This window comes from Thamnophis sirtalis, unplaced genomic scaffold (genome assembly GCF_051295495.1).
Source record: "Thamnophis sirtalis isolate CommonGarterSnake01/CBP01778 unplaced genomic scaffold, rThaSir2_p1.2 scaffold_1, whole genome shotgun sequence".
Classification (NCBI taxonomy): domain Eukaryota; kingdom Metazoa; phylum Chordata; class Lepidosauria; order Squamata; family Natricidae; genus Thamnophis; species Thamnophis sirtalis.
Window position 1 is genome coordinate 90,702,733 of NW_028261381.1, and position 19,214 is coordinate 90,721,946.

General features: G+C 37.4%; 1 protein-coding gene across 2 annotated transcripts in view; it reads left to right on the forward strand.

The window, feature by feature from the left end:
• KIF18A (kinesin family member 18A) overlaps nt 1-19,214 on the forward strand; it is a 54,095-nt gene that overhangs the window by 22,110 nt on the left and 12,771 nt on the right. For both annotated transcript variants that reach the window (XM_087721257.1, XM_087721317.1), the window contains 3 exons: nt 1,828-1,992; nt 6,709-6,830; nt 8,623-8,861. In XM_087721257.1, the coding sequence (XP_087577383.1) occupies nt 1,828-1,992; nt 6,709-6,830; nt 8,623-8,861 (526 nt within the window). The remainder of the gene's footprint in view (nt 1-1,827; nt 1,993-6,708; nt 6,831-8,622; nt 8,862-19,214) is intronic.

The window sequence follows — 19,214 nt, forward strand, 5'->3', positions numbered from 1 at the left end:
TCTGTATTCCCCCCTTCCCGGTTTCGTGTGAGCCGCCCTGAGTCCCCTCAGGGAAAAGGGCGGCCTACAAATTCTAATAAAACCAAAACCAAATAAAAGAGCAGTTTGGGACAAACTTTTTGAAAAGTATCTTGAGGCAAGGGAGTATAATGTACCGTGTTTCCCCGAAAATAAGACAGGGTCTTATTTTCTTTTCACCCCCAAATTAAGCACTTGGCCTTATTTTCAGGGAGGTCTTATTATTTTTGAGGTGCAGGAGGTGACGAGCGTGGTCACAGTTGCTGCTGTGTTGCAATATTTTCAGGGAGGGCTTATTTTAGCCATTGCGTTCAAAAGCCTGATTGGGCTTATTTAGGGAGGTCTTATTTTCAGGGAAATGGGGTAATAATAAATAATGTAAATATGTATATATCTTTTTGAATTTGTGTCAAAGACCATGAATTGCTTTAATCAACTATACTACTAGAGGATTGAAAAACTGAAGACTGAATTAAAGGTAGACCTTAACCTGTGACCACTTGTTCAGTGGCCAAAGTTCTAACAGTGTTGAATGAACAGTGGTTGTGACCATTCCTTGGAATTCCATCCATTTCAGCAGTCCTCTGTCATGTGATCACAATCTGGGTGCTTGGCAACCACTTCTCACTTTTGATTTGTAGCATCACGTGATCGCCATTTGCAACCTGCCTTACTGGCTTCCCCACAAAGTCATTGACGAAGCCAGCAGGGAAGATCACAAATTGCTGAAGTCTTCCCATATTCACTCACCTGCCCCCGATACTCAAGTTGCATCAGCCACCCACATATCCCCGCACTCTCTCCTAAAGCCTCACCATGCCTTATACCCATGCTGCACTCTGGCGCACACCCCTTCACATCCTCCCCAACCCACACTGCTATTTGTGCACCCTCCTCAATCCTCTTGCTTACCCTCTCCTGTATCCCCTTGCTGCTCCCTAATCTGGGAGAAACCACTTATCTGCCTGCCAGCCTGTAATTTGCAACTTCCTGTCGGCTTCTCCACTGACTGTGGGAAGCTGGTAGAAAGTTGCCTTGCGTAACATCTGGGATTCCCATTAATGATGCAACTGGGACTGCAGGAATTGCCATCACTACACAGGCAGCCCCACTTTATATCTGCTTCAGTTAGCAACAGAAATTCCTGTCCTGATTCCTAAGTCAAGAACTACCTATTGATTGTACCAATAATCTATAGTGTTCGATATAGCAAGATAACAGTAATAATAGCAAATAATAACATGTAACCTCAGAATTTCCCTGTTTCTAAAGTTATAGTTGATAGTAAATGAAATAGCATGGACGAGAGGAAACAGGCTAGGTTTTATTCAGTTCTCACTTTCAACCAGGAAACATAGGAAACATTGATTCTCCTTCCCCAACACATCCTCAAATCTACTTCAGCTGGCTAGAGAGACAGGGAAAGTAGCTCTTTCTGTACAGAGAATCTCTTACATGAGGTTGAATGTAATCTTTAATCACATTATATAGGGCAAAATATGGTGTAAGAAGAATCTGGCAGAGCCGTGGTGACGCAGTGGTTAGAGTACAGTACTGCAGGCTATTTCAGCTGACTGCCAGCTGCCTGCAATTTGGCAGTTCAAAGGTCACCAGGCTCAAGGTTGACTCAGCCTTCCGTCCTTCTGAGGTCGTTAAAATGAGGACCCTGATTGTTGGGGGCAATATGCCAACTCTAAAGTAGTTAGAGAGGGCTGTAAAAAGCACTGTGAAGCAGTATATAAATTCAAATGTTTTTGCTATTGCTCTGTTTGTTTACAGTAGTAACCCGTTAAATTTCTTATATTATAGGCAACTGGCAGACTTGATCACCGGCTTGCTTTACTTAAAAGTCGTCGTTTGCATCTAGAAAAGAAAAAAGAAGAGGAAGCTAAAAGTTTTGAGGACAACACAAATTGGTTGCATAGATTGGAGAATGAAATGCGCCTCCTGGGTCAAGATGGGCAGATTCCTCCAGTAAGCTGCTTCTTTACTTTCATTGATTGTGTCTCAGCAGTAAGTTATTTATAGAATGTAGAGGCTGCCAACTCCATACATAGTGACTTATACATATATAATAATAAGTCTGAAACACCTTCAGCATCACCAAAATACTCATATCAAGAAGGACATCATAACATCAATATTAAATTATAAATAACATTTCTGTACCTATCAAAAATAACAGTATAAAATAACTATTAACAATGTTAAGAGCAGGTGGTTGTAATATTAACCAAACTTATCTGATCTTTATCCTGCACTGCATATATTTTTCAAGGGGAGAAAATCAACCTCTTATGAGCATAGAATGCAAGCATTTTTCCACCCATAAATTGGATGTAAACCATAAACAATCTTAGGCTTCCATGACTGACTCTAATCACAGCTGTATTTACTAATCCTGAAGATTCTTGCAATGCTAAGTTACAGAGACAAGTTTACTGTCAGAATTTGATGATATTTTTTGGCTATACTACAGAGTAACCCTCTGCTTATAATACATATGGGTTTCAATATTAATTCTCCAATAACATCCTGCAAAGGGGCAGGCGGTAGGATACGATGACATCTTCCAACTGTATACTGTATTTTTTTTTATTCTAAGTGATTTTATTTTATTTTTTAAGTTTAAAAAAGTCTATTATATGAATCACTAATTAGTGAGGGACAAAAAAGTCAGAGCATTGGAACAAATCCCATTAATAAGCAGATTGAAGTAATGCTGGTGTTTTGGATAAGGCATTCTTGAACATGGATACTTGGCTGTAGATTATGAGCATTTATTACATTTGACATAATGAAATAAGCTTCCAATGGGGTCAAATTAATGAAATAAAATTGCAATCCATTCTGTATTAACCAAAGTTTAGCCATTATGACTTTTTATTTATCATGTTAGACTAAACCTCCCCCTCTGTGCCTATATACCCGCAGGCAAAGTTACATCACTGATTCATGTATTGAGCTTATCCTTATTTTTGTAACATTTGAATAGAATCTGAATGTTTCCTCTTGAAATAGCCGTCAAAGTAAAGAACTCCTGGGTTCATGATTGGAAAGCAATGCACTTTGAATGTAAGAATTCTCTCTGCATTCTTCTCTACATGCCAGTAACTCTTCCATGAAAGTCCAATGCATTTGACTTCTAACAGTGTCTGTTTAGAAATAACAAAATATGCAAACTTTGGGTGGGTGCATGGGCAGTACACGGAAATATATTGCTTAATTGAAGATAAAATGGTGTTTCTTATATACTGGTCTATAATTCAAGAGTTTGGTTTTGAATATAAATCTGAAAGAAAACAAATAGGAGAGCAATATAAGTTATTGAAAATAAGGCAAGATCTTTTGAGTCAAAATTACTAGAATCTGATTTTCAATATGGCACTGAATATTTCACCGGTTATTAAAAACAGCTGTTTTAATTAACTTTTACTTATACTTTTGGAGATACTCAGTTTTGTGTGTGTGTGTGCGCGCGCGCGTGCATGCTTATGATGCAATAAAAACAAAATGAGCATTCAATAAAATACTGTTTTGTTTAACCATTTGAAAAGTTTGCATTAGAATAGTTTTGAACTTGATTGAATAACAGTTGACTATGGGCTGATTTGTATTAAAACAAAATGTAGCCACTCTAATGATGATTGGCTTTTGGGACTGAAATATTCTTTCTTTTAGGGCTTAGCAGTTTGGAATACCAAGGTGAAAATGGCAATAATAAACCTTGCAAAAATTAAGGACTTCTGTTTGCTGCTTTAATTTGCCTCTCCCACACTAGTCCAAATGTCCGAAGGATGCCCTAGTATCCTTCTCAACTCAAGAGCAGATTATGATTGCTTTGCGAGTTGACACCAAAAGTACTAATTGTTATACTGGAGAAAGGGTGCCTTTCCTGCTGAATTTTAGCACGGAAGTGGTTGGGCAGACTGCAGGTTAGTCTACTGGACAGTAGGAATAACCTTGAGGAACAAGGGGAAAGCTGTAAGAGAACAGTTAGATAAAAGAAATTTGAGTCAGCAGCAGAAATGTAATTTTAAAATGCATCTCAGACTTGTCTCTCCCTAGTCCTCACAAAGGACTAATAGAAGTGAGGGAGGGGACACATTGAGATTTGTAAGACTGATGTCAGTCCTCCAAAGTAGACAAGAGTAGGAAATCAATGTCATAAATGCTAATTATGTCTTTATTTTAAGATTAAGTAATAGAATCTTACAAATATGAATGTGCCTCTCCTCCCACTCTTTATGTTTGTGAGAACTAGGGAGAATCAAGTCTTGGTTGCAGATCGTCCTGTTCTTCAAGGTTAGTTAACTTATTATAATTAGAAGCCAGATGTGGCCCACAAGTCATAGGTGTGCCTACTTTAGCAGAAGGTCAATGGAAACTTGGGAATGTTATTCATTAACCAAAGAAAGGAAAGCATAGGATAACTTCTCTCCTTGAGTTCTCAATTATCTTCATGTATCATCCAAACCAGGTGTATAGTCAACTCTTATAATAAACTATCATTTGCATACATTCGGAAGAAAAGCCAAAGTATAAAATATAAGGGGGAAAAAAGCAAGTTGCATACTTGAAACAGTATTTTCCATATAATAGTCTTTAATGAAGGTTATGCATTTTGTCACTACTTAACTGGTCAGCAGCTTTCAGCATCTAGAAACATGCTAATAAATAGAAAACACAATAGTTGTGATTATTTAAGTACTAAAAATTTTAATGTATAATCTTATTGTATACATGATCGTCCTGCCCTTGGGAATAGGCATCTGCCCCTCTCCCAAGTCTGAACAGCCCTATCCCCTCTTTCAAACATAAAATAAAATTGAGCAGACCTGTGCCAGGGTGAATATCAGAATGTGCATTACTGAAGGAATATTTTGATTCTTTCTATATTTCCCTGTGTTCTCTGTTCTTTTGGGTTTTTAATGGTTTTTTTTAATGGTTGTATTTATGATGTATTTTATTTTTTTAATATATGCCATTTTGATATCCCTCACAATTAGGTATCTTATAAATCAATATGTGGTGATAATGCAGGATCCAACTGGGTCAGTCACCAAGACCAGATGTTTAGTCTTCAGGCTTTCAAATTCATGCTGGAGCTCATCCTTAGGGAACCTCTCTCTACATTCTGGTAGAGAAAGGTTCCCTGAGGATGAACTCCAGCACGGGTCCGAAAGCTTTGAGGGTTAAACCTCTGGCCCTGATGATCGACCCAGATTGGATCCTGCAACATTATCCTAGGACATGCACATTTGCTTTCATTCATGTGACAATGATGTTTGTTTGTTTGTTTGTTTGTTTATTTTTAAAAGACCTCATGCCAAAGGGTATTCTCCAATATTTTTTCATAATTTTCTACCATTAGAGCCAGTACTTCCTCTTGCCTTTGGATGGTTTCTAGGCATTAGCACCTGGACAGTGTTTTCATTTTTGCCTACTCTCTTGGCCTTCCCTGATTTGTCATCAGTTTACACTCATTTTCTTGACAATGATCCAAGACTTAAGATGGTCTTCGTCCCAAGATATACGAGATAGACAATAGCAGAGTTGGAAGGGACCTTGACGGTCTTCTAGTCCAACCCCCTGCCTAGGCAGGAAACTATACCATTTCAGAGAAATGGCTATCCAACATCTTCTTAAAGACTTCCAGTGTTGGGGCATTCACAACTTCTGGAGGAAAGCTGTTCCACTGATTGTTAATTAACTGCCAGGAAATTTATCCTCAGTTCTAAGTTGCTTCTCTCCTTGGTTAGTTTCCACCCATTGCTTCTTTTTCCACACTCAGGTGCCTTCGAGAATAGTTTGATTCCCTCTTCTTTGTGGAACCCCCTGAGATATTGGAACACTGCTATCATGTCTCCCCTAGTCCTTCTTTTCATTAAACTAGATATACCCAGTTCCTGCAGCCGTTCTTCATGTTTTAGTCTCAAGTCCCCTGTTGCTCTTCTCTGCAACTCTTTCTAGAGTCTCCACATCTTTTTTGCATCGTGGCGACCAAAACTGAATGCAGTATTCCAAGTGTGGCCTTACCAAGGCATTATAAAGTGGTATTAACATTTCACATGATCTTGATTCTATCCCTCTGTTTATGTAGCCTAGAACTGTGTTGGTTTTTTTGGCAGCTGCTGCACACTACTAAAGAGAGGACTTCTTTTTTGCATTTTTATCTTTAAACATGTTAATTCAATTGTCGTCATGGTTCTGAGCTTTAACCAAATTTAGGCAACTAATATCCACTGTTTCTTTGCCATTGACAAGTTTGGTTGAAAATGATGTGAATTGTCAAAAAAAAAAAAAATCAAGATATTCACTGGCTTTCGCCTCATATAGAGCTTGCCTGATTTCTTCTAAATTAAGATGTTCTGCTATTGTATAACATTGCCCAACTTTCCTTATTATATAATGAGGTGATGAATCATGTAGAGATGCCCCCTATGATATGGCCATGAAAGTCCAGATGGCATCCACAACCGTATGACTGATATTTTGTTTTTTATGTGTCACAGAGCTTCGACCACAGGCTCTCAGCTGCCTTCTGGACTTTTGATCCCGCTCTGTACAACTCTGGAGTCATGCCCATTGTTGAAATAAATGACTTGCATTGTTCTTACAACAGTTTTATTTTGATAATGTTCAGTTGTATGGTGCATAATTTTGATTTAAATTTTAAATTTTTTCAAGGAGCTACATAGAGATCTGCAGTGTTGTCACTTGAAATTGGAAATTGAGGATTTGAAAACGCAAATTGAATACATGAAAACGCTAGCATCCCAACAAGAACAGCAGTATAAGCAGACGGAAAAGTAAGTCTGTAGTACAAATGCCTCATTTAATTATATTGTTCATTTAAAAATTATTTTTGATACCCATAAAATCAGTATTAACTTTCTATTTAAAATGGCAATGGATCATTTGGATATGTTTCTGCAAAAGCTATAAATGGAGCCAATCTTATTTTCCTTTTAGAAAATTAAAAGCATTCCATTCAGAACGTGGTTTTTTTCCCCTCCACTTAAATACATATTATGCCAAATTGTTTTGCAAGTAATATAAAAATCATGCCGAACATATTAAATTATGCTATGTGACTGTGTAATATAGTCACATGAGATTTACTGTGATTTGGAACTTGTACTTTCAATTATTGTACAGTCATACCTCAGTACCTGACAGCTTCAAAGCTCATTCAATTTGGTACTTGACATGTTTTGAAACAGAAATCTTGTCCCAGTACTCATCTTTCTGCCAATATTCGGTGCGCAAGATGGAACTTGCTGGCGTTGACTGCCACGTGACGCTCTCATTCTTCCGGCCTAAATAAAGGCTCACATGATAAGTCACATGGTTTGCTCAGTACTTGTCACTTTTAGTGGAACAAATTAGCAACAAGTACCAAAGTTCCACTGTATTGAGGAAGATGATGTAAATACCCAAGCAAGAAAATAATCATTGTCTTAAACGAGAAAGCTTCTATGTTTTACTTTAGATATGCTTCTTAGATGGAATTTATACTGTATGTGTAGTGAAAAAAAGTAATGGAAAAAGGAATTTAAAATAGTAAAATGCAATTAGTTGGAGTAAATTTAATGTTCAAATAATTTTTAAAAATACTCATCAAAATCTTATAATCTCTAATAACTTGAAAATCATTTGAAAATAATTATTTATTTTCCAGAAAACAATTAAAAATAGTTAATATCCCACCTACATTTTTATCACTAACTTTAAAATGCCGTAAAAGACCAAAAGTAGCCTTTTGCAAGAAAGTAATATGTTGATCTATATTGTTATACACATTGTCCAGCACATATTAATATGAAGAAAGTCAAAGATTCTGGACTTTTCTATTTCTTCTAACAATTCTGGAACTCATTCCAAAGAAAGCATAACTTTAGCCCTTTCCTGGAATTACTTCAGAAAAAAATAAAATGGGTTTTACAGGTGACCCGTACAATAGCTTAAACCTGATTTTGTTTGGCTCCAAAGCTTTTTCTTAGGTATGATGATCAAAGGACATATACTCTGGCAAACAACAAGAGTGCCAAAAAAAGATATGTCCCATGAAAAAGAAGCAGCTGCAGGTGATTAACCTATGAAACATTGTATAAGAGCTGATTCTGAAACTGATAGTGATTCAAGAAACAATGTGCAAGTGACCAGCTGCAAACCGTTAGTGAAGAAACCAGCCTCCTTGCCACTTCATCAAAGAGCTGTTAGGGTAACAGAAAACAACTACACTAATGTACACAGCAGTCTATTGGTTCTAAATTGAAGACAGTTTGGCTGCTGACATTTTTGTAACCTCATTTCATCCAACTCAATAAATCTTGCTAAAGAGAACTATGAGAATTTTTGCTGGAAAATAATTACTATTGATTTAAGCAGCTGCCAAAGAGGGAGGGAGGAAGAGGAAGGAAGGAAGGAGATCTCAGATCAAAATACCCAATAGTGAAATAATTCATATCTTTTACTCCCAAATATTTGTATTTCATTTTAATTGTATATGTGCATGGTTTTATTAATATTAAATAAAATTAATGTGCTGTCACCTGAGATGTTTTTAAGATACTTACAATTTTCTTCTTATTGTTACAGAATCCTGAATTTTTCACTTCCAATTTTAAGAAAACAGTATATTGCTTTAAAAGGGATGCAGTTAGCCAATGGTGTTATTGAGGATGATTTCACAGAGTTAAAACAGCTCATTCGCAGAGAGAAAGCTGTAATTTGGGCTGACCAGATTGTTGAAGAAGAATCAGATCAAAATGATCAGATCAAGATGTCTGCTGTCATGTCATTTCCACAGCTTGTGAGCTATCGAAATACTCCCTGTAGTAAGTAGCTATATTTTGTATATAAAATGATGACTTATATTCACAGAAAATGACCTTATCTCAAAAGGCACATTTACAGTAAAGCCTAACATAACCTAATGGGTATTTTCCTAGAATTTACTGTGGTGTTATCAATTAAATGCAAGGGAGAGAAAATAAGTTTCCAACCTCTCTAGAATCTTTCACAAAATGAATCTTTCCCAATGTTTTCACATTGGTCCAAGCCAGTAGAAGCAGTAGTGTGATGAAACCTCTAGATAATTGGATAATTAAGTTTATCACCATTTAGCTACGTCAGTGTCACGGAGAATACTATTTCATTTATTTATTAAATTTATTTGCTGCCTATCTCGTAACTAAATGACTCTAGATGGCTACTATTGCTACCACTACTTTGATCTTTACATGCATAGGCACATCACAGCATCCAAATATCTTTTCTGAGGTCTTCATGACTGGTCTACTCTAGTCTCTGACAAATGGTTTATCATTCATCCAAGAATGATTTGCAGGATGGATATTGAGTTTATCTGAAAATACAGTTATAGTATCTGTGTCCACACTGCTAAACATATCAGAATGGTTATTTCCAATTCGGTAATCTAATGGAAATTTCAGGGTATTCTCTTAAAATGTTATTTCATTTGTGGCAAATTGACTAGTAACCTCATAAATTCCTAAATTGTTTTGAATTTGGCCCCCAATTGTATCTGATCGTTGATTATTTGGACCAAGCTGAAAGAGGCTGTTTTTCCAAACCTTGTGGTATTCTGTTTCTTTTTTTAAAAAAGGGCACCGCCTAAAATTGCATGAATTAGCAAAAACTGTTTTTTCAGAAAATACATTCCTGAGAGGGTCAAAGTTTGTAGCTGCTAAAACCCAGCTTATATCTTTAATAAGAAAATCTTTGGGTGGATATTAATGTAGACCCTTGCTGTAGCTTTTTAGTGTTGTTGGGTTTTTTTTAATTTATAATCTTTTCAAGATGTTGAACAGGAAATAGGCTTTGTGCACAGAGGGCTTAAAAAAATCACCACCTGTTACACAGTGATCATTATTTCTTACTTTAAAACCCGTATTTTACATGCAGCATCATTTAGTTGTCAAAGTAACAGAAATATTTCGATTTTTGGGCACCAGACTTTATTAAAAAATTGTTTTTATTTGGCATTTTCCAAACATAAAATCACAATTACACTTTTACAGCTTTCCGTTATCGGTATTTCTTTTTTCTAATTTCGGGTTTTCCATTTTACAGTCTGTTGTCCTATATATATTCCTCTTTGTTTCATATTTTCTCATTTTTGCAATATATATGTATATATACAATATTTCCATCTCTATTGCTTTCTAAGTATATGCCATCTCCTTTTATTGTGTTTACTATGTATTCCTTATGCACTGATTTTACATCTCTTTTCAAGCCAGTTATACCACCTATTCCATATCTTGTCTCTGTCTCCTCTCTCTCTTAGTTCCATTGTTAGTTTGTCCATTTTCGCATATTCTAGCACTATTTTTATGATCTCTGCATGTGAGGGAATGGTTTTTTGTTTCCAACTTTGGGCAAAAGATTCTGGCAGCGATGATTATATGAAGCATTATATATTGGATATCCTTACTAATATATTTTTTTTAATTATTCCTAGAAGAAACAGCTCAGGGTTCATGTCAATTTATTGTTCTGTTATTTCTTCTAAGCATTTTTGAATTTTTGTCCAGAATTCTTTGGCTTTCATATACATTCACCAAATATGATAGAAGGTTCCCTGTTGGTGGTTACATTTCCAAGTTTGGAGATCTATTTGGAAACATTTTGGCCAATCTCGCCAGTGGTAAATGCCACCTATAAAACATTTTGTAGATGTTTTCATTGTATGATGCCGACATTGTCAATTTTTTTTAAAAAAAATCCTATAATATTTCCCAGTGCTCCAATTCAATATTGTACCTGAAGTTTTTAGCCCAAATTATCATTCTTTCCTTCACGGTTTCCTCCATTTTTGACCTGTGGAATACCCTTCCCCTTGGAGTCTGGCAGGCCCACACTTTAGTTTTCCAGAAAACAGACTTGCTTTTCCCTTGGTACTGATAGAATAAGGTTGGAGCCCAAGAATTGTATCGATTTGGTATATGGAGCTGAGAAGTCAGGCAACTGATTTTCTTGCTTATTGTTTGTGGTTTTATTATTTATGCCAGCCATCTAGAGTTTTGTAAGATATGGGTAGCCATGTGATTCTTTTAAATAAATAAAATATCAGTTTGATCATATAATATTTGGATTTAAAGATGAAAGTGTACCTTGCTCCTAAATATAGTTTGATGATAATAGCACTAGTATTTAAACTGTCAGGTTCCGAAGGGTTAATGAAAACAGCCAAACACGGAGATGGTTTGAAAATGCAGTTTATTTCCTTTCTGTGGCATGAACTGACCAACAGAGCACTAAGGCAATGAATAAATTGTCAGAGCTGACACCGGGTGCTCCCCACCATCTTTTATAGTTACTTGGTAATTAGGCTAAACCCCACCCTCGCGCATGCACACCCATCACCTCGTGACCCAGAGTGAAAACCACCCAGCAATCAATCATGGATTGTTTCCAGTTAGTTATCAGTTTTGGAATGTTCTCAGTGGAAACTTTCTGGCAGGCAATCATGAAGAGCTTTGTAGAGTTCTCAGCTGGACTGCTTGTGGAAGAGGGAAATCTCCATATGGTAAGCACGAGTCTTGGCAGCTGGCCCAATTCCCCCCCTCCCCCACCGAATGCCAGCTGGAGTTGACATGCAGCCCCTCTACCACAGAGACAGCATCTGGGGAGGAATCGAAGGACCCCTTCCCCCTGGTTTTGAGAGATATCTGCAGTGGAATCTCGCTACCCGTTGGGCACCCTACAGTCCATACTTTGAATCCATGATGCCTCCAATGGGATAACCCTTTCATAAAACAAGATATTGTAACCTCCCTCTGTGCCGCCTGGTATGCGGAATGGTGGAGCACTACTTAAGGTGTATATGGTTCCATGGTGCTTTACAGCATTCTCTCAGCTATTTACAAATGTCATCACATTGCCCTCAATAATCCAAGTCCTCATTTTATCAACCTCAGAAGGATGGAAGGCGGAGTCAACTTTAAACCCTGTCAGGATCAAATGCCAGGGTGTGGGCAGAGTTAGCCTGTAATACTGCATTTTAACCATTGGGCCACTGGTTCTTTTCAGAATATCCATGTTAACTAAATGATGGTGACTCGAGGACTAGTGCTTGAAAAGGCTTGTAAATTTGCAGTCTAAGAAAACAGACACCCTGGAAGTTTATTTTCAGAAAGGAGAAAATATAAGAAGAATCATTGCTAAGACTTAGTGAAATAATGGTTTAGAAAGTAAATAAATAATACAAAGTAAGTCATTATTTTAGCAGAGGGTTTTTCTCATCTTCTTTTCACTCTGAAAAAAGCTCTCATTTCACTTCTTTTACTGAATGGGGCATAAATTAGTATACAAGTCAGCAGATCACAAACTTTAAAAGGATCTGGCATTTAAGGCTCATGTGTCCAGTTCAGACTGATAATGTGATCCATGCCCTCTGTATGTGTAAATTGTACACAAGAAGTTCGCTTCCAACCAGGCGTTCACTTCCTAGTATTCCTGTCAGGATTAAGGTTCTTGACATAGTTTCAGGTTTTCCATTTTTTTCATCCTTACTGTGCATTAATAGAGGGATAAATACATTCTTAAAGGCAGAGAAAAGTGTTCATTGCTTCCTTTATAACCAGGAACAAAGCCAATTATTTTACTGAAAGGAGCTAATTGCTGTTAATTCTGGTGAAAAGCAAAATCCTGACTTTGAACATGGGATCATCTGTTGCTCACTCTTGCTTGTATGATTCATCACATGCCCAGAAAAATCCTTCCATTTCACTTTTTGCCTTCATTTTTAATAATAATGAAATAGTAGGAACCTTCCATTCTTTTCAATGCAAGCTGTTTTCTCACTTCATGTTGCATTTGTTGCTTTTAAAATATTACATTGGACATTGTCTCCTGGTTCTCTCTTCATTGGGCAACATTTGCATCTCAAAATTCCATGAGTCAGAACGCTGTTAAGAGAAGCAGACTGTATGATCAGTAAATTAATTGGGTCCATTGTCTTCACCAAAATGTCTATACTAATACTTTATTCTAATCGTCCCAAAGGTGCTTTTTCAAGAGGCGACTTGACTTTCTTGTTTTTCTTTGAAGATCTTTCGCTTCTCATCCAAGAAGCTTCTTCAGCTCTGACTGGATGGTGGGGAATGGAAGGACTTACATTCCTTGCAAGCAGTTGGTCATTTGCATTCTTTTAGAGAGTTGATGTCACCTGGAGGTTTATCTGTGTCATCAGTGTTACCTGAGTAGGGCAAATGTATGTGGAGCCTTCTTGGAACTGTTGAAAGGACTGTGTTGTAGACTGGAGATAGATGATGTCGTATCCCTCCCCCTCAGTTGCCTTGTCATGGTTCTGAGCAATGATCCCAATGAATTCAAGACTCTGAGGCTGTGGCTTTTCTCAAAGATCCTGCTTATTGGGTACATCATATCGGCACATTCAAATGTGAAACCAACTCCGAATAATTCCTGTGCTTTGGAATGCTTAAAGAATAGATATTGTCCACCACCACCTCTTGTGTAACAGGTCACGTTAACCAACCAAGCAGGCGGTGAATTTTTTAATAATGTGCCCTTGCTAGGGCACATTCAGCTGACCTTGGTTCTCATGAGCCTTATCGTTCTTATGTCTGGCACTGTAAATGAAAACATTCTACATTCTTCACATCCCCACCCCGCTCACCATATGCATGGCAACTTAGAAATGAAACAAAGTAAAGTATGGCTTCAGCTAAGGTCGTTTCAAGAGTTGACATGCCTCTTAAAAAGCACCTTTGGGACAAGCATGATCTGGATGACTGAGAATCTCCATAGACTTTATTCTAATATGTCCAGGTAACACAGCAAGCTTGATTTAGCGTAGATTCTAAAAATAACTTGTCAGGCATGTGTTAACATAAGTTCTTAATTCTTTTTTTCCCCCTTAAAAAAATCAACATTGTGATTTTGTCCTAAATCCAATCAGAAGTCTCATTTGTCTTTCTCTTTGACATAAACTCTACCCTTGTGGTCTATGAGTCATATTTTTAAATATTATTTTCACACTTTCCCCATTAGTTGATGTCATGCTCACTCTTGCATTAGTGCTTTATCAATAGAGATTTCTGGAGTCCTAACATGATATGACTAAGTCTATCTAAAACTTTTTTTACACTTTGGAATATTTTGTGTTCGGATTAATTCTGCATGCCAGCCTGAAATTATGTCATGTGCATGTTAAACCCACACCTGTTTTCTGAAATAATATATGATTAGAAAAATATCCTAGGAAAGAATTTTAAAAAACTGCAGCATAATTTGTACAGAACTGTTTTATTTCATGTGTGTAAAGGGAAACAAATTGGTTTTTTTATTTTAAAAAAATCTCATCATCCTTATCTTTAATGATAAGGTTGGTACAACGAATTGCACTTTCTTTTGGCTCTCTTGGTATAGTATAATGTGAAGTAGGAAGCAAGAAAACAAGTGCACATTTGTTTTTCCTTTCAAGTAGGTGGCTTGAAACCCTTTGATGTTTTAATTTGCAATGTGTTGCCCGGCTTGCTATCAGCTGACTCAGGCTGTACCTGTATATCCTCAAATGTGCCTTCTGAGGCTCACATTGGTCAAGTTGTTCCGTTTCTCAGTTTGATGATTCAGACTGATCCCTAATGCATAGTGACAAAGGTTTATGCACAGTTTATTCTAACCATAACATCAGTCCACATGAAACTTTTTGCACAGACTCATTAAATATGAAAAATTACTCTCTGGCATAAAGAAAAATATTTTCCTCTGTCTTCACGTTAGGAAAGATGACTATTAAATAAAAATGAAAACTGCTTAATATTTTCTGATCAGATGTATATAAAGGATTTATTTCAGTCTGAAATTTTATACCCAATTAATAGAACACTTTGACATCTGTCTTTGATTACTTAGTTCCTTTTATTTTCCTGTTTGTTTTTTATCCTGCCGGGTTCAGCTAAATAAGGGACTACAGATCCAACCACATTCAGCAAGTTAAAGAGCCTAGTGGAATATACTTGTAGATAACGATGTCTAATATTCCACTGTCAATGAAGAACAGGTGTTCTTAAGGCATGTTTTCGTCTTGTTATTCAATTCAACTGCAATACACAGTCAATTCCAAAAGGCTGCTTAATGATGGGGACAAGTTGCTCTATCGCCAATATTTTGACCAGATTTGATTGCAGGATAATTTAGGATACTCAATTTAGTATATTTGCTGTGGCTTTGATTTATATGACACCAAGTACCCATTTTTAAAGTCCTGGGATTTTCTTTTTCTTACTAACTTCCATTTGTGCTACAGCAAACCCTTGCAATCTGTTTTTTATTAATGTATTTTAGTACTGTTGAAATATGGCTCATTGCAATGAGGTTCAGCACATTGTTGGCAATATTTTCTGCTTCTCTGCTTATCTGGTTTATCGTTTGAACACTTACATTTACTGTTAATTTTAAAATGGTTTCCATACTTTGTGTTGGCAAGGCTTCTAAAACTTGGCACTCACCAAAATGTTTTTCTTTCTCACAGATTTCCTTCCCAGTTGCTCTTAGGGCATTTTGCAGAATGCCCATGCCTTACAGTAAACAAACTTATTTTTTTAATGAAAGTACAGCCTTCATTGTTATAATGCGTAAACACAGCTCAATGAGCTGCCAACCAACACTTCTTCCTGAAATACCCATTTATGACACGCCATAAATTAATATTTTAAAATCTCAAATATTTAAAGATAGCTCTTTGACAGATTTAATTGAATTACAGGGGCAAACAACTTCCTTGGCCATCAGAAAAGCATCTATTCAAGACAGAGGATCGCTTTTAAAAAAGATTCTAGGGTTTTTTTAAAATATAGATTTCAGGAAGTAAACAGAAGGCAGATTTTGCTGATTAGTAAGTTTATAAGCTGGGAAATAGTTCCACACTTTCTGGTTATACATTAATCTGAATTATTAACTTGGGGTGAGGGATAGTGGTACCTCCAGTAAATTGAACTTTTTATAGTTGCGGAAAGTAGCCAGACTGCTGTTGCAAGTCATAATGACCCTTGAGTTCATTCAAACGGCTATATAGAACCCAGATATTCTCACCTTGCTGTAATGGTAATGCCCTGCTTAATACCCTGCTTGTTATTAAAATTTAAGACATTGTCGCTTCTTGGCCTTATAATAGCAATAGCAATAGCAGTAGACTTATATACCGCTTCATAGGCCTTTCAGGCCTCTCTAAGCGGTTTACAGAGAGTCAGCATATTGCCCCCAACAATCTGGCTCCTCATTTTACCCACCTCGGAAGGATGGAAGGCTGAGTCAACCCTGAGCCGGTGAGATTTGAACCGCTGACCTGCTGATCTAGCAGTAGCCTGCAGTGCTGCATTTAACCACTGCGCCACCTTGGCCCTTTGATAACTAAAATCAAATGTATGATCTTAATTATTAGAAACTTTCTTGAATTTCTCTGTAGCACTGACTACTGCAGGGGTGTCAAACTCAAGGCCTGGGGGCTGGATCTGGCCCACAGGATGCTTAGATCTGGCCCACAGGGCCACTCTGTAAACAGCGAAGGACTGGCCCATGGTGTCTCTGGCAGCAAAAACAGAGCTTGGGTGGGGCACATATGGCCCTCCCTAGCTCCGTTTTCCCTGGCAGAAAGTTACAGGAGGCCATCACAGTCGAAAACAGAGCTCGGGAGCCCATTTTCTCTGGCAGAGTGCTCGAGCCACCACAGGTGTCCTTGACATGAGTGAAATCGAGCTGCCCAAGCCCACTTTGGTCCCCTGAGGTCAAATACAACCCTGATGCAGCAGTCAATGAAATTGAGTTTGACACCCTGGACTACTGCATATTCATTGTTTGCAGATCATGTCCAAAGTATTTGTATTTGTATTTAGTTATTTGTATGCCGCCCTTCTCCAGGAGGGACTCAGGGCGGCAAACAACTCAGGGGGGAAAGGGGACATAAACACAGTACACATAATTAAAATACACGAAAATCACACAGCCATACAAGTCGAGAAGGGAGGGGAACTCATCAACCCCAGGCCTGCCGGCACAGCCAGGTTTTGACGGCCTTCCGGAAGGCCTGGAGAGAGGTGAGGGTCCAGATCTCCACGGGGAGTTCATTCCAAAGGGCCAAAGTAAAAGTTGACAGAGTCTTAGGCCCAGTTGCCACAATTTCATTCAATTTTTTAAAATTATTCTGTCTCCTCTACAATTAGCTTAGGGCTCCTTGTTATTTATGTTAAACTGGACATTTCAGATTTTGTACATGTAACTGTATCTGCCCATATATTTCAATGGCTTATCTGGCTATGCAAAGTGCATTTATTTAAGTAGGCAGGGTATAATGTTTGAAAAATATTTTAAGAAGGCTATGCATTACCTAGTAGATAAGAAAAACAGCCCTGGCAGGTTGAGCAGGCTATGGGTCTCGTCAGCCAAGGAACGTTAGTTGGCAGGGATTAGAAGGCATGCCTTTCTGCTAAAACCCCTGGCCTCTGGAACATTCTCCCTTCAGAGTTGAGGATGACCCCCAACCCTGTTGGCCTTTAGTAAGGCCCTAGTCTGTGCCTGTGCCTGGGAGTGTTGAAGAGCCTAATTTACTTGCTATATTTACATCTGGTATGGCTTTTTTCTCTTGGCTGCCATATATATTTAATTTTGTACTGTGTTGTAACTGTTTTTAATTGTTTTATGATTGCTTGCTGCCCAGAATCACTTGCTTGAAATGGGGTAGCTGTAGAGATTGAATAAATAGATTAAATAAATAAAAAACAGAATAGAGTCCTTTGTAGAGTCCTTGGTATTGAGCTTGGTTCTTTAGTTGCAGACATTTCATAGCCAATTAAGTAAGATTTATCAATTCTAGTTAGTGTTTTATCCCTGTTTATATACAGTATTGTTCTCTTGCAGTGTTGGTGAGGGTGTAGCTTTTTTCTCTCCTCGATTGTTTGGTAGTAATCCTTTTATCTAGCTGTTGTCTGTTGGAGAGGATGTGTTTTGATCTTTTTTGTTTTGTTCATAGCTTTTTTGTTGTCTGAATGGCCTGTAAATATAATTTATTTCTGCGTGTCCATTGATGACTGATTTGTCCAAATGCCAAGCTTCCAGGAATTCCCTAGCATTTTTGGATTTGGATTGGTCTGGCATGCTTGTAGTTTCCTAATTGAAACTATGGTTTGATGGTGTTGATGGATATTTTCTGCTAGTTTTCTGCTTGCCTGTCCTATATCATGACTGTTATACATTTTACACTGTATGTTGTAGATGATTCTTCTTTTTTCTTCTTGAGCTACAGGGCATTTTAGTTTACTTAATATGGTTCAGAGAGCTTTAGTTGGTTTGTTTACCACCAAAATGCTGTGTGGTTGTAATAATATATCGGTTGTTTCTGATATGTTTTTGATGTATGGTAATGTTACCCTTTTTCATAGCTTGTGTTGATTGTGCTTATTTAAACAAGCAAATATGCTTGGCCACTTTATCTCAATTACAGATATAAATCCCCTCTAAAATAGGCCTACATTTTTTTCCCATGCTGAAGGTATGAAAGAAGCCTTGAAAGTAACTTGCTCAAAGACAGGAAGGAAGCCATAAGTGAATTGAAATTTGAGTTAAGGACTATGAATGTGCAAATCAATTTAAAGCTGATCTTTGTCATTTGTTTTGCATATTTGTTAAGGGGAAAGTGCAACTTTTTCCAACACAGCTAGGGTATCCCAAGATTGTATCTTAAGCCCGGTACTCTTCAACATCTCTATAAACAATTTAGATGAAGAGATAGAAGGGGAACAAATCAAATTCACAAATGATAACAAGCTGGGGGGAGGATTTAAAAGATAGACTCAAGATCTAGAATCATCTTGACAGACTTGAGCACTGGCGCTTAACCAACAAAATGCAAATCAGTGGTGAGAAAAGTAATATTTGGCACTTAGGCAAGAAAAGCCAACTGCACAGGTATAGAATAGAATAGATGATATCTGGTTCAACAACAGTAACTGAGAGGGATCTAGGAATCCTAGTGAGCAATCACTTTAAATATGTGTCTGCAATGTGTTACAGCTACCAAAAAGGCCAATGCAGTCCTAGGCTGCATCAACGGAGGAATATACATGCAGAATTAATTGTGAATGAAAAATCTAAAATATATCCGAATGGAAAAAAAGCTGCTGTTATCTAGATTATCTGTGTTGTTG